Genomic DNA, 14,699 nt, shown 5'->3' on the forward strand with positions numbered 1-14,699 from the left:
AAAATATATTAAAAGAATCAATGTAAAAAATATATATATAAAATTTGTTTCTCCAACCATAGCATTTCTAATCAATGTAACAAAATCAGCATGTTACTAATAACATAAAAGAAACAAGTATTTAATTTTTTCCAACAATAAAAATAAATGGCTTTGAATGTACCAATCACATTGTGTAAATTGATACTTACATCCAGAAAGCTAACATCAATATGCAGATCAATATCTACATCATCAATGGCTCCATATTCCCTGAAAGCAAAGATTAACACTTATTTATCCATTTTCCTTAAAAGATAATGTGTGCTAGTTTAAGTCAAAGATTCAACTACTAACTCTTATCCCTGACCTCTACAGAGCTCAGAACTGACTGGTGACTTGAATTAACTAACCCCATGTAGTGGATTTTCATCTTCTGTGACTTTTTATATCATCTAGACATCTATTTTTATATACATGCATTTGCATACATAAATTCAAAAATTGTTTGCTTCATAGTCTCAAACATCCCCAGTTCTCTGTGGCAAATTCAACCATCTTCTCATATGATCACTTGATTTTCATTGCGCTCTCTGAAGAGGAAGAGCTGTTTTCAAAGGGCAAGAGAAGGAGTTTCCAACATGAGGAAGGGGTGGGGAAATAATTCACTGTCAAAATGATGTGCCCATGACTTCCCCTCCCATGGTAAACATCACTGGTTCTGAACCGGATCCATGTGCTCTGCCACTTAAATGTCATTGTGTTTTGATAGGCAGCTCTAAAAGTCTGTTATATCAAAATTAAAACAAATCACAACAGTATGTGCCACATGAAGACATTCTAAAAACCAACTTTTCTCCAGCCCCGATGGTGTCATAAACCAGCATACTTTTTAAAAGTTAATGAAAGAACACAAAAACAACAGTTTTCCCATATTCTCTATTTACACATCTATATTTTTAATATTTTTATAAAATTATGAACTGACAAATGCTATCCACGGTGAGGGATACAATTATAGAGATAACTGAAATGATAAAAGTTAACTGCCAACATTCATTAAGTCTGAGCCAGAAGTTATTTTAAGAATTTTACACACACATAATCATAGTTACTATAGGTACCACTACCACCTTAATTTTTATATGCATTCACTGAAGCCCAGAGTAATAAAGTAACTTACTCATTATCACTCTGTAGCAGAGTCAAGATTGAAACACACACACACACACACACACACACACACACACACACCCTATTTATTTATGCAGGCGATTAATCGGTTCAACATACAATAAACTACCATTTTGCAGGAAACCAGGTCAAACATTAATGGATGGTCTCATTAGGTTCTCGTCAGAGCCTTATGACAAGGATACACTATTACTACCCTCACTCGCAAACGAGGAAACTAAAGTTTAGAGAAATTGTAATAGGATGCCAAAGAATAAGTCAGTAGGGAGGTCAGGCATTGAACTCCTGTTCCATTTCTTGTGTGTAGGACAGTGTCTGGCACATAGTCCTCAAAGACAATTTCTGCGTGCTACATAGTCAAGTAATGCTATATCATACAAAACTGTGGCAATTGCAAAGGATTCAGAGAAGACACCTTTGATGACTAATTTGTTTTATGTAATTTGATGAAGGAATTGAAGGGGTTTTTGGATTTTTAATGTCTATGAAACACAAAAAGCAGCATGTTAGAATAGAGAACTCAGCCTTTGTGTTTTTTTCCACAGCCCCCTTAAAAAATATATAAAAACAGGGCTCCCTGCTCAGGAGGAAGTCTGCTTGTCCCTCTCCCTCTGCCCCTCCCCCCTCTAATGCACTCTTCCTCTCTCTTGAATAGATAAAAATCTTTTAAAAATTTTCTAAAAATTTAAAAGAGCACCTGTGTGGCTCAGTTGGTTAAGTGCTTTCCTTCGGCTCAGGTCGTAATGATCCCAGGGTCCTGAGATGGAGCCCTACATCAGGCTCCCTGCTCAGCAGGGAGTCTTGCTTCTTCCTCTGCCTCTGCCCCTCCCCCCTGCTTGTGCTCTTTCCTTCTCTCAAATGAATAGATACAAATCTTTTTTAAAAACTTTAAAAAATACATGCATCAAAACACTGACCAATCTTCACTATTTATGAAATCGTACTTTTTATTCTTTGATGGTAATATTCTTAGATTATATGAAGAAGAACAGGGATAAAAATTATACACGTAGGAACTGATTTTTTAAAAACACTGCATGTCTCAAAACATCTGTCTTATTCATAAAGGATAAGAACACTTATAACCTTATGCAAATTTAGACATGATATGATATGCAAATTTAGATATAAGAATATGCCAATTTATTTATGAAATTATACAGACACTGTGCCAAGAATAAGGACCAGGCAAATAAACCATCTCTTTTATGCCTCCGGTGCAGGGGTCAGCAAGATTTTCCTGTAAAGGTCAAGATAGTATTTTATCCTTTTCAGGCCTTTTCTGGTTTCTGTCACATCTTCCTCTGTTTTTGTTTTTCTTGAAACCCTTTTTAAAAAGCAAACACTATCTGTATCTCAGAGGCTGTTCAAAAATGGTCCCCATGACCCAGTGATCAAAATTTGCTGATCTTGAACATCAGCAAATTAGATCTTGAACATCAGCAAATTATTCATAAATATAAAAGTCAAACATCTTTTGCATTAGGCAAACTAAAAGAAAGAACCACTAACTGTAATGATGAGGATTGATGACTAATGATGTTCAATAGACATTTAAGTGGGGTGAAAATTGTAACAAGTACATGTAGACTTCTGTGTAGAAGGATGTTGGTGAGTGCAGAAATTGGGGACAGAAATGAATGCTAAATAATAAGGAAATACTTAAGTAAACTATAGTACACTTCTACAATAATTTTTTTTTTACCCATTACTAAGGAAATTGATATAAAAATATTTACTATCCCGAGAGATATGTTCCAAAATACACTGTTTGGAGCAAGCAGAGTACCAAAAATGTATGGAAACTGAAATGCGCTTTTTAAATAAAATAGAAATAGAAAAACCAAAAAAGCTTTTTCTAAAGTACTTATTTATTAACTATAGATTGTGGGTAAAACTCTTTTTACAAAAAAATGTTATGTGTTTTCTAAAAACATATCTACTTCTTCTGATTACAAAGGTAATATAAGCTTATTTTATAAAATGTCAGAAACAGAAAAACACACAAAAACCAACTTGTATCACTCAGAGAGAATTATCTTTGCTTATATTTCATTCCATATGTGTGTGTATATATATATGTATATATATATAAAATATGGTATATAAAATTTGTTGTCCTGCTCTTTCACTTCTTCTAAAATGAGTATTTTTCTGTATTACTAAATATTCTTCAAAACTATAGATTTAAATGGTTTTACTTGTATAAATACAATTGATATTTAATTGATATTTAATTATACAATTATTAGGTTGCTGTTGATTCTTTTTACACTGTAAATATTGATAAAAAGGTCTCTGGATAAAAAATCTCTGTGCATCTGTCTTCTCATAGAATAATTTCTACTAGAATTACTGCATGAAATAAATAATATAATTATATTCGGGAGTCTTAATATATGTTATTTAAGTACCATTTTAGAAGGTTATGACCATTTCTTATCATACCAGCTAGGTTATCACAGTGACCACTTCCCATATCCCCATCATTACCAAGCACTCGTTTCCACTTGGTCATTGCCAGTTTCACAAGGGAGAATAATTTTTGTTTGGATTTAGTTAAAATGGCAAGACTTTGGTGCAATCAGAGGCAGAGAGAAGGAAATCGGAGACAACAAAAATCAGTAAGAACCTTACCCACAGCTGTTTTGTTCAGAGTTTAGTTTCTCAGATTACTTCAACAGAATTTATCATAAAGTCACAATCAGAAAGTGACATGTATTCTTTTAAAACTTTTAATATGTGAATTTTAAGGTATTCTTTATAATTTCTTCAACACTTTTGTGTCAAATTTCTAATACTATCAATTTATTTCAACAACAACAACAACAACAAGGAAATAAAGATTTACGTGCTCTACCCACCAGAGCAGAGCACAAACAAAGAACACAAATACAGAATTTTAAGGAGGGGAGGCATTAAAGGTTTGTAATAAACTGGATTCTGCAGGTGTAGATCTGTAAATAGTTACACTTTTTGTTTTTATGTCACACTTCAAAGAATTCACAACAGCGCTGCGTATATGCAAACCAATTTCCGTTGTGATGCCCTTTTTATATAATGCCAGTAATTTCACATTTCCCACTGCGAGATTACAAAGCGTGATTACAGTTTGTCCAGATGCAGCGACCCAGTCATCAGGATTGCTTCTATATCTGAATAACTTTCAGTTGCCCCGGATCTCATGAATAGCAAATGCAGAATCAAGTCAAAAGCCTGAAATATGAATGCAACTTGAATTGTGAAGCCAGATATCTGATTGTGTCCTGAATGCTGTATTGGGCTTATAATAACTCAAAATAATTTCATGCACTGACTATATTTATTCACTGTGAAAAGACTGCATCAAATTGAACCTGAGTACTTTTTCAAGATAAGGGGAACAACATAGAAATGATCTGATGTAGTTGTTACACCCTGGAACTGACAAAGGACGGCCTGACAAATTTTCTTCCAGACATGTGAGCTACTGTTTGAAACAACATATCTTAAAATTTGGTCATTTGATTTTGGATATTTATGCGTGACCTAGTTCATTTAACAGCATATGTATGAAATGTATTTTTCTATGAACATGTATTTTTGAGGGCACTATGTGTTAGGATTCTTGGCAATTTTTTCTCCTATTTTTTTAATGGAATTAATCAAGATAACATCCTCATTAATGAGACACAACGTCAATACTCTCAGTATAGTAAATGTTAACCCATCTCTGCTGGTCCTCCTCTCTCTATAAAACTACAGCTTATTTGTTATACTGTTGTGATGTTTTATTAACACTACCTGATGAAAATCAGCAATGACTGTACTGGTTATAAAAATATTTTTAGATACCTAGCCTTCCCTTATTAGCTGTCAAGGAAATTACACATACAGACATATACATGAAACTCTACCATAGGTTACTGGGAAATAAAATTATTGCTGCTTAGTTATTTCTTGTATTCAGTGACTGGTCAGTTATATTTTGAGAAGAAATCTATTTTGTGAGGAAACAGACACTTTCTATGACACCTGAAACTCAACAGCTTGCCTGTCTATCTCTGCATGCCTACTCAATGTGTGTTTTTTGCTCAGTGTGGGAGAGATGTTAGTGAATGGGCCAAGAATTATGCAAACTCAGTATTCAGAAAGAAATCTTGGTAGATTAAAGCACTGGCAACACTGTATCCAAAGTGCTCTGAAGTTTCTCGAAAAGGCAACAGGACTGAGAAGAATTTAAAAAAGGAGATCCAGATAAAAAAGGAAGCCCATATCAAATGACAGTGTATAAGAGGTACCGTACAACTTCCCCTCCGTTGAAAAAATCCTGGGTTTTGCTTGAAGAAAGAACAGACATTGGGAACAGGGGTGACTGTCTGGGATCTGACATTCTGAAGCTTTCATCTAGATTATGGGCCAGTGTTTTTGGAGAACTGTCTCCCTTTTGTCTCTTCTATGTGCTTCCTGTCATCACTTTCCCTTGGTTTTGAGTCAGACCATTTTCCTGTAGGCTCTAGAAGCAGGAGTGGGAGAATCGATATGCGGGAAAGGGCACTACAAATATCTAGCTCCAGATTTTTTGATGAATGACATACTTCAGTGGATGCTGAGTTATGTTGGACTAACAAAATTCTTCAAATCTCAGTGGTTTAACACATAAAAGGATCTATATCTCACTACCACAACATATTTACTAAGGACTCAAAGAGCGGGAGGGGAGATGCTACTCACTGTGTTCCCTAAGGACCCAGTCTGATGGAGCCCAGCAGCAACAGGAGCTCATGTCCTAGTACACTTACATTTCACTGGCCAAAATTAGCTGTGTCCACTCATGACATTAAAAGGGGCAGGGAAATAAAATGCTGCCATATGCCAGAGGACAGGAGCCAGAAGATCTGGAAGTGATCCTACTGTCACTACAAACAGAAATCCAGAAATCCAGAAAAGTGGTCCATGCGGACTTTTGTGGCTTTTCCCCCTTTCCCTTCCCTTCCTTGTCCTTTCTCTTTCTCTCTCTCCTTCCATTCCTTCCTCTTTCTCACTCACTCTCTCTTTCTCTCTCTCTCAAGGTTTGTGGGCCTGAAAATAGTAACATAACTTCCTCAACCTTCAAAACTCTTCAGTATGCCCTGTCCTTCAGAACATCAACTCCAAAGAGGCCCTATTATAATTGTCCATCTACAAAAGGTGATCAAAGTACAGAAGAGTCATAATTATGTAATCTTCCAACCTTCATTAAGCATTAGTCACAATAAAAAGGCTAGAATATTACTCATACAACTTCAACTTTTAAAACAGAAGATGGTATGATCACAGAGCAAAGGTTATTTCACATAGGCTAGAAGTTTGAAACATCACAAGCAAATTGTCAGAATCATTTCATTCACGACCAAATGAATATTCTGTGACTTGTAATTCCCCGTACCTTTCTAAAACTATGAACCTCATATTGTTTTCAGATGACACTGATGAAATTTTTTTGTTGTTGTTAAATACATGATTCTGGGAGAAAATTTGTAATGAAAAACATAAAATATCCTCAGTTTGCTGCATGTCTTGATTCAAGACAAGACATATTCATTCAGACTGACAAACTGATGGTTTATCATGTTTCTCCAGAGACCTAACTCACTTCCAACATAAGAGCCTATGAATCGGAACTGTCATCAATGTTTATAACTATGGTTCAATACAGCCAGGATTCTGCTTTTGAATAATGTGGCCATGTAGAGCTGAAATTACCTACCTCAGTAATAAACTGGTCATTAGTTCCTGTTTCTATATCCTCCTTCAACCTACTTTAAGAGGTTTTATCACAAGTGAGGCACTGCCAGTTATTTTCATCTCTTACAGAGAACTTAGATGTGGTTAGCTGACTTTCTCATTTAGACGTCACATAAAAAAAATGACACCAAATAGCCTATTATGCATATTGAGGTACTTTTGTTCTTCAAACTCCATTAAGTTCTTATAAACCTCAATTAAGCAAAAGAACAGCTAATTAGAACAGTCTGTTTTCAACAGGCTTATAACTTTGCAAGGAAGAAGATCCCAAGACCTTATGCCTAACTACTCCTGTTGCTACGGGCCCAAGCCTCAGTATTAAGTTCATTCGTATATTTTCCAAGTAAATCAGGCTAGTCCTGCTGTGATTCATACCTTATACCATGAGGCCTCTGGGAGGTTATTTATTCTAGAGACATCCTCTGTAGCTGTAGAAACTCTAGAGCAGGCAAGAACATGGCTTATAAAGATTTAAACTGAATCAAAACTTCTAAGTGAAATAGAGAAGGAGAAAAAAAATCCAAGCCACTTATGACTTTAGATATTTCATTTGAATGAAATTTCAAATATTTATCTAATTTAAAGAATTGGTAAATTATCAATTTTATTAATAATGGAAAATACTAGTAGAGATGATCACTGGTATGTAATAAATTCTTGAAGAAACAAAAAAAACAGTGTAATTAGAGCTTAGCATGGAAATACGTATTTAAGAAAAATCCTTAACTATAAAAGCAATCAACATGTGCTAAGGTAATCCCCTAAAACAGGTATCTCAAAGGAAAAGAAGATTATATGTTGTACTGTATGATTAATTGCATCCCAGACTTATTTTTTTAGTGGGGGAGGGGATTAAATCACTGTCATCAAAGTTTTAAGCAGTCATGCAAATTTTGACTCAAGTTAAAAACTTAATCATTATTTTGGACCACTTATGGTTTAGTCCCTACTGCCTTCTTCATTTATTCATTCTAATACTTATTGAATATCCGTATTTTCTACCCTGGAGCCACTGCAGAGATCAACTGAGAAATACCTGCAGCTAATTTGCCAAAATCTTGAAAATTGCAAATATTCGCTTTTCCAAGTATAATCCCAATCACTCTCACTCAATTGTAGCCTACCAGAGAATGGGGGAGACAGGACCTGTGTATACAACCCCAATTACTAAGGTGGCAGGTGTGAGTGAGTTTGTTTCTGAAGTTAAAATGAAACAGTTGACAATTATAAACTATAGCTATATTGTACTTCCTAACTTCTAAGTTGGCTCTCTCAAAATCTGGATACGTCAACGGAAGAGGAAATAACCAGATAATGTAAACATCTTCCATGGATGCCAATGAAAACAATCAAGAATCCATCAGCCCACATTTCATATGTTTCCTGCGCTATATTATTACCAAAATATAAGCATGATAAAAAACCAAAACAATGTAAAGCAAACAACAAACAAAGGACACTGTCCCAGCATTCACAGAATTTAGGGTCTATAGGGTGAGATGTAAACTAATAATGACAAGACATAAGAAGTTGAGAAGTAGGGCAGCCCTGGTGGCTCAGCGGTTTAGCGCTGCCTTCAGCCCAGGGCGTGATCCTGGAGACCCAGCATCAAATCCCATGTCGGGCTCCCTGCATGGAGCCTGCTTCTCCCTCTGCCTGTGTCTCTGCCTCTCTCTCTGTCTCTCATGAATAAATAAATAAAATCTTAAAAAAAAAAGAAAAAGAAGAATGAGGTTTATTTTTTTTTTTAATTTTTATTTATTTATGATAGTCACACAGAGAGAGAGAGAGAGGCAGAGACACAGGCAGAGGGAGAAGCAGGCTCCATGCACCGGGAGCCCGACGTGGGATTCAATCCCAGGTCTCCAGGATTGCGCCCTGGGCCAAAGGCAGGCGCCAAACCGCTGCACCACCCAGGGATCCCAAGAATGAGGTTTAAATGAGGTTAAAGCCAAATGTAAGGGGAGTGGGAAGGGCAGAAAACTAATCTGCACTGGAGATTCAACAAAGGCTGAAGGCTCCGGGAGAAGCTGGCCTTTGGACTGTGGCTGGAATGAAAGACAGCAACAGGGTTGAGAATGAAGCACTCCTTGGTAAGAAAACAACTTGTGCAAATGCCCAAAACCAATAAGGAACACGGCACATCTGGAGTATAGGGTCAGGTGGGGTTTGGGTGTAGACGGCTGAGGATAAGGCGGTCAGTCTGGGACAGGGTTCTGGAATTCCCTGGCAACTTGGGAGGCTGCCCTTCAGGCAAAGAAAAAAGGATGTAAAATAATCAGATCTGACTCATGGAGGGAAACTAGGATAGTAGCAGGAAAGAGTTTCTTTTTTAAATTAAAGGAGAGAAAATGGTTAGGAAGGATAGTGGGGTCTTCTGAATAATTAAAAGTGATAAATAATGGTCTTTAAATTTGTCACCAAATTATGTATGAAGTAACTACAAGATAAACTACATTATCATTCAAACACTGCAAATTTATGTCCTTTTTTTTTCCTTTCTTTTTTGGGGGTCAGATCATATCACAATGTGATCTGGACACCAATGGTTATGCATTATTTACTTTTATTGTTCACACGATTATGATTAACAGCATGGGCCCAGCTGGCCAAGTCTATTACAAGAATTGATTATGACGCAACTTAAGACTGATATTTTATTAAACTAACTCTCCAAATAACTAATTTTTTCAATGCATCAATGTACTCTTATACCACATGTATCAAAAACAAAACAAAACAAAAAAATCCACACTGCCAAAGATATACCATTTTGTAAAAGTAAAAACATGGCACAATGTCTCCCAAAATTTCAAATATAACTAAGCCCAAGAATATTTCTACTTAAATAACTCAAGAGAAAAAAAAATCCCACTGACGTACCAAGTCATTTCAATCTTTATTCATGAGAGGTACTATTTACCTGAGAGAAACTGCATGCGGCCCATATATCTCTCTCACTGCCGACAAATCAGCTTCAAGCTGGGGGTGCTTGTGTAGTTCCCCGTCATAGTTCACCTGGTGAAAAGGGATGGTTTAGAAATGACTCAGGGGTGAAGAGAGTCAAAAGAATCAAATGCAAACCATCTCTTGGACAGGCCCCCCCCCCTCATAGGTTTTGCCACGGACATTTTCTCTGTCGTCTTCATTGAAAAATCTAGAGGATACAGCAGTATATTCACTCAAGTTCGTAAATTTACGAATGTCTCATATAATTGATTATGTTTGAAAAGTAAAATTAGACCACTTTGATGTGAGGGAAAGGCAAATGTTAAAGGGACTGCAGTAAGGGGCTGGCAGACAATCTGAAAACTTCTAGACTGAATACCTAGACTGAAAAAAAAAAAAAGCATTTACTTCCCCTCTGCAAATATTAGCTGTGTAAACAAAAATCAAAACTGGAAGGATTATTTTGCCTCATGTTAAAGTGCAACACTGGTTAGACAATCATTAGCATCACCATGGCTAGAAAGGCATTCTTGGAGAGAAGTAGCCCACTTTTATTTGTATGTCCATACCTCTACTGCCTTGCTTATATGTGATTGACTAATTAGTGATTTTTCATTCCAAAGAAGTAAACCGACTTACATTCTTCCACATAATGACAATTTTGGCTTTAAAGCACCACTTTAGGGTTACCTGGCTCACTCAGTTGATTAAGCGTCAAACTGTTGATTTAGACTCAGGTCATGATCTCAGGGTCATGAGATGGAGCCACGTGTTGGGCTCTGTGCTTGAGATCCTCTCTCTCCCTCTTTGCCCCCTCCCACTCTCTCTCCTCTCTCTTTCTAACAACAACAACCCAAAAGAGCACCACTTTAACCTACCACCTTTCCATTACACCATACAAATCACAAAACATATTTGATCAAGAAGTTTATAGAAACAGAACAAGTTGCCTTATACAGCCATATCCTAAAATCAACTGCACACTTTATAATTCTAACATTGTCATGGAAAAACAGTGAATTCTTTTATATACATGCACATATGGCTATGCCATTTTCATATATAAAAATTATGATATTTCTTCACCACGATTCTTCAACAAACACTTTACCTCAATGTAAGGAGAAGACAATGAATACAAATATTGAAGATGCTCAGTAGTTAGGGACTATCAGTTTTTATAAAGGTTAATCAGGTTCTATTTAAAACTAACTATCCATGCTTTTGTTAGAAGTGTCATTTTTTCAAAACAGTGGCTGACCCCAATATGCTTAAAAAATGTAAAAGTCAAAAACATAATAAAATGCTGTCCTCAAAATCTCTGTAATGAAGTTAGTTCAATGTGAGTGATGACAAAGAATTGCAAAAGCAATCTTAATTTCTGAATATATATATATAAATAAACAGAAATTATACAGATTTCCAAGTTAGTATCAGAATTAATATACAGGTCTCTCAATCAAGCACAGGATTCCACTAGGACATACATGGCAGCTATTGCTAACTCTGAGAGTGGATAGCTGGAGGACCTGATGTGCTCACCTGTCCTCCATAATAAAATTCTTCAGAATCATTATCACCTTCAGAATCTTCTTCCACTGTACTATTTTGTCTTGACTCCTTAAAATAATAGAATAAGAAGAAAGTTTTAATGGTCAAACTATCTTGCCTTCTTTTGAAAATAAAGTTGCAAATGGCCATAATAGGTAAGTCATTTTATATAAAATGACTTTTATATAAAAAACATTTTATATAAAAAACATTTTGGGTGCCGTTACAAGCCAAAAACAAAAGGTAGTAAGAGACAGGCTTGTCAGTGTATTAAGCTCTATGGATATCTTTTATAAAAGTTATATTTCATTGATTTTATCTTGCAAAATTAACCATTTGATATAGGTATAACTATGTATAATCAATTACAACTTTGGCTTTGTTCTGATAAAACATCTGACAAGTTCATACTGATTCAATTTTTATTAAAAAGTTCCTCAGCATTTATCCCTGACTATTCTCACTTCCACTGCCAACTCTACACAATGGTATGAAATAAAAGGCACTTCAACTCCAATAATATAAAAATCAAATTATGAAAATAAATATGAATTACATTAGGAAGAGAACTTCTTGCATATAGAAGTTATTTGCTTTTAGATTTCAAAAGGATATTTAATTAAATACGCTTGAACTCTAAGTTTGAGTTTCTAATGAACTGAACCACATCTGTTATGTGTCTAAAGTGCAAACAATAAAAACTCATCTAAAGTAACTAATGATGATATTCCTCTCCCTGGCTCTGTTAAAATAATTAGGAGAAAGGCAAATTCCATTTGACACAGGAATCTATTAATCCAACATTTTGGAAGCATCCCTTAATTTCTAGAACAAATTTCAAGTTCTTACAGAAAAAGAAAAACCTACAAAAGGGGATTTCGATTTTATAAAATGCGAAGTTTTTGGTTTTGGCTGCAGTATTGCTAGATAGGTGGTTCTCGTTGTGGATAAAGAAGAATAGTGATACAACACTAGAAGGGAGGGTTGTACTGGGTGCATAGTTTTAACAGTAAATAATTGTTAGTCCTGTTGCACTCATTTTGTTTGTTTCACATCTTAGTATTTATTGACTGATTGAAGCAAACTTTTTAAAGGTGAAGAAGGGGTATGAGTTTGTTGTTGTTTTAACATTGGCCAATAATGATAAGACTACACACCCATACTCTTTGCTACCTTCACTAACGAGATCACTTTTTACAAATGAAATGTTAAGGGTCCCATCAAAACTATGGATAACCACATATAGTTGTTAGAACTGTAAGTTACATAAGTGCTCCTCAGTCAACTACATTACTTGACAGACAAACAGAGAATAAGTTAAGCTTCATATGTACTTGATTTAGGTTTAAACCAGACATTCTATCTATTATTTTAAAGGGAGCTTCCTTCTTAGAGTTAATTCTAGGTCACTACCCTTCCCACACATTAAGTCTCTCAGTCATGAGCTTGTGTTTCATATGCAATCTTAACCTCAATAACAATGATATTAACTACGAATACAAGGTAAATTTAAAATATACCTATGCTGTTTTGAATACATATAAAATATGAAATGTAATTTCCATACCTCTCCATTTTCCTTCTGTAATTTGGATTTTATGGATAAGCAACAGTTAATGTCATTCGTCTTCCTTAATTCTGAAAGAAAGTTACAAAACATCATTTCACTTTCAGTATACTATTTACCAAACATTCATAAGTTTCAGTATAAAAACACCCCTCAGGTGATTCTCCTTTTGCAAGAAAATTAAGGAATATTTTGAAATTATATTATGTTGGGAAGTTATGTGATATACAAGTCTTTCACTGCCCATAAAAATATGGTCAAACTAAAGTGCCACTTATACAGACTCCTTCAGTTCTCATTATATATTTCATGGGATCTACACTGCCCCAAGTAAACTTTTTATTTTTATTTATTTTTATTTTTTTTAATTCAATTAATTAATATATATTATTTGTTTCCATGGTAGTGGTCAGTGATTCATCAGTCTTTTTTTTTTTTCATCATCAGTCTTATATAATACCCAATGCTCATTACTTCCCATGCCCTCCTTAATGTCCCATCACCAGTTACCTCATCCCCCCAACCACCCTCTATCGATCCTCAGTTTGTTTCCTATGATTAAGAGAGCCTCTTACAGTTAGTCTCCTCTGAGTAAACTTTTTAAATATTCAGTTTGTCTAGAAGTGCCATTATGTATGGAATATTTTCATAAGAGCAAATATCAACATAATGCATTTAAACAGGATTTTTTTAAAAGTACCGTAAATTTCTGTGTTTAAAAAACTGTAAAAAAGCAAACACAAATTAAATAGAAAATTTATATGGGGAACCAGATTTATAGATTCCAAAGATAAATATCTGTTACATGAGCTAAAAGAAACAAAAAAAAAATAAAGTAACCTACAGTCAAGAAAATATTAACCCAGAATTTTAAAAAATAGTGTATTCATATTACCTGTTGCTATTCGATGAAAAATTATTGGAATTGGCTCTGTGGTAACTAATACATCTTCATCATTTTCTGAACTTGACACATATGTATTATCTGCAAAGAAATATGGACAATTAAAGGCACAGTAATCAGAGTAGTAGCATGTGCTTCACGAGTGGTAGAAGTGATGTGGATATAACTTCATTTTTTTGATAAAGGGTATATTTTTTCAAGTTACTCTGTCTTTAAATCTCAGAAAAAAATATGTATACTTCAGATTTATGTGTGACTTAATTTTAAATGGCCTCTTTAAAGATGCTTAGACACTTTGGATAGAAATTATTGCCCAAATATATCTCTAAGATCCCATGTGACAACAGATCATTTGGATGCAACTGGTTGCCGCAACTCACTGAACAGGTCCTTCCCATTATCAGTATCTGCTAATAGAAGCAGGTTAGTGATTGGAAGGAGAAAGCTAAACAAGAACCTTTGCTGCAACAAACTCAATATCAAGTCATTAAAAATTTTGAACTAAAGCTTTTGTTGAAAGTCATGCCTCCATATTACTTTAAGATACATTTTTAAATTGATAAAGTCTCACAACTCTTCTTCCATGAATTTCATTAAATAGTACTATACAAGTTGAATTCATAGAATATTTATTCCGCAGCTTACTTAATATTTTTATTCATTATTTGTTTTCGTTGAAAAGCATATTTTATAAATTTAGGACTTTTCCCTAATAAATACAGACCTTCATGTATATGGTAATACAACACAAAGCCATTTATTCTACTTTGTTCATTGAGGATTACAGGG

General features: G+C 34.8%; 1 protein-coding gene across 4 annotated transcripts in view; it reads right to left on the reverse strand.

The window, feature by feature from the left end:
• The window catches only part of PARP8 (poly(ADP-ribose) polymerase family member 8), a 173,710-nt gene that overhangs the window by 60,401 nt on the left and 98,610 nt on the right, over nt 1-14,699 (reverse strand). For all 4 annotated transcript variants that reach the window (XM_072756941.1, XM_072756944.1, XM_072756943.1 and 1 more), the window contains exons 5-9: nt 13,902-13,991; nt 13,007-13,077; nt 11,431-11,508; nt 9,863-9,957; nt 192-252 (exon numbers count right to left, since the gene is read on the reverse strand). In XM_072756941.1, the coding sequence (XP_072613042.1) occupies nt 192-252; nt 9,863-9,957; nt 11,431-11,508; nt 13,007-13,077; nt 13,902-13,991 (395 nt within the window). The remainder of the gene's footprint in view (nt 1-191; nt 253-9,862; nt 9,958-11,430; nt 11,509-13,006; nt 13,078-13,901; nt 13,992-14,699) is intronic.

This window comes from Vulpes vulpes, chromosome 4, assembly GCF_048418805.1.
Source record: "Vulpes vulpes isolate BD-2025 chromosome 4, VulVul3, whole genome shotgun sequence".
NCBI classification, from domain to species: Eukaryota; Metazoa; Chordata; class Mammalia; order Carnivora; family Canidae; genus Vulpes; species Vulpes vulpes.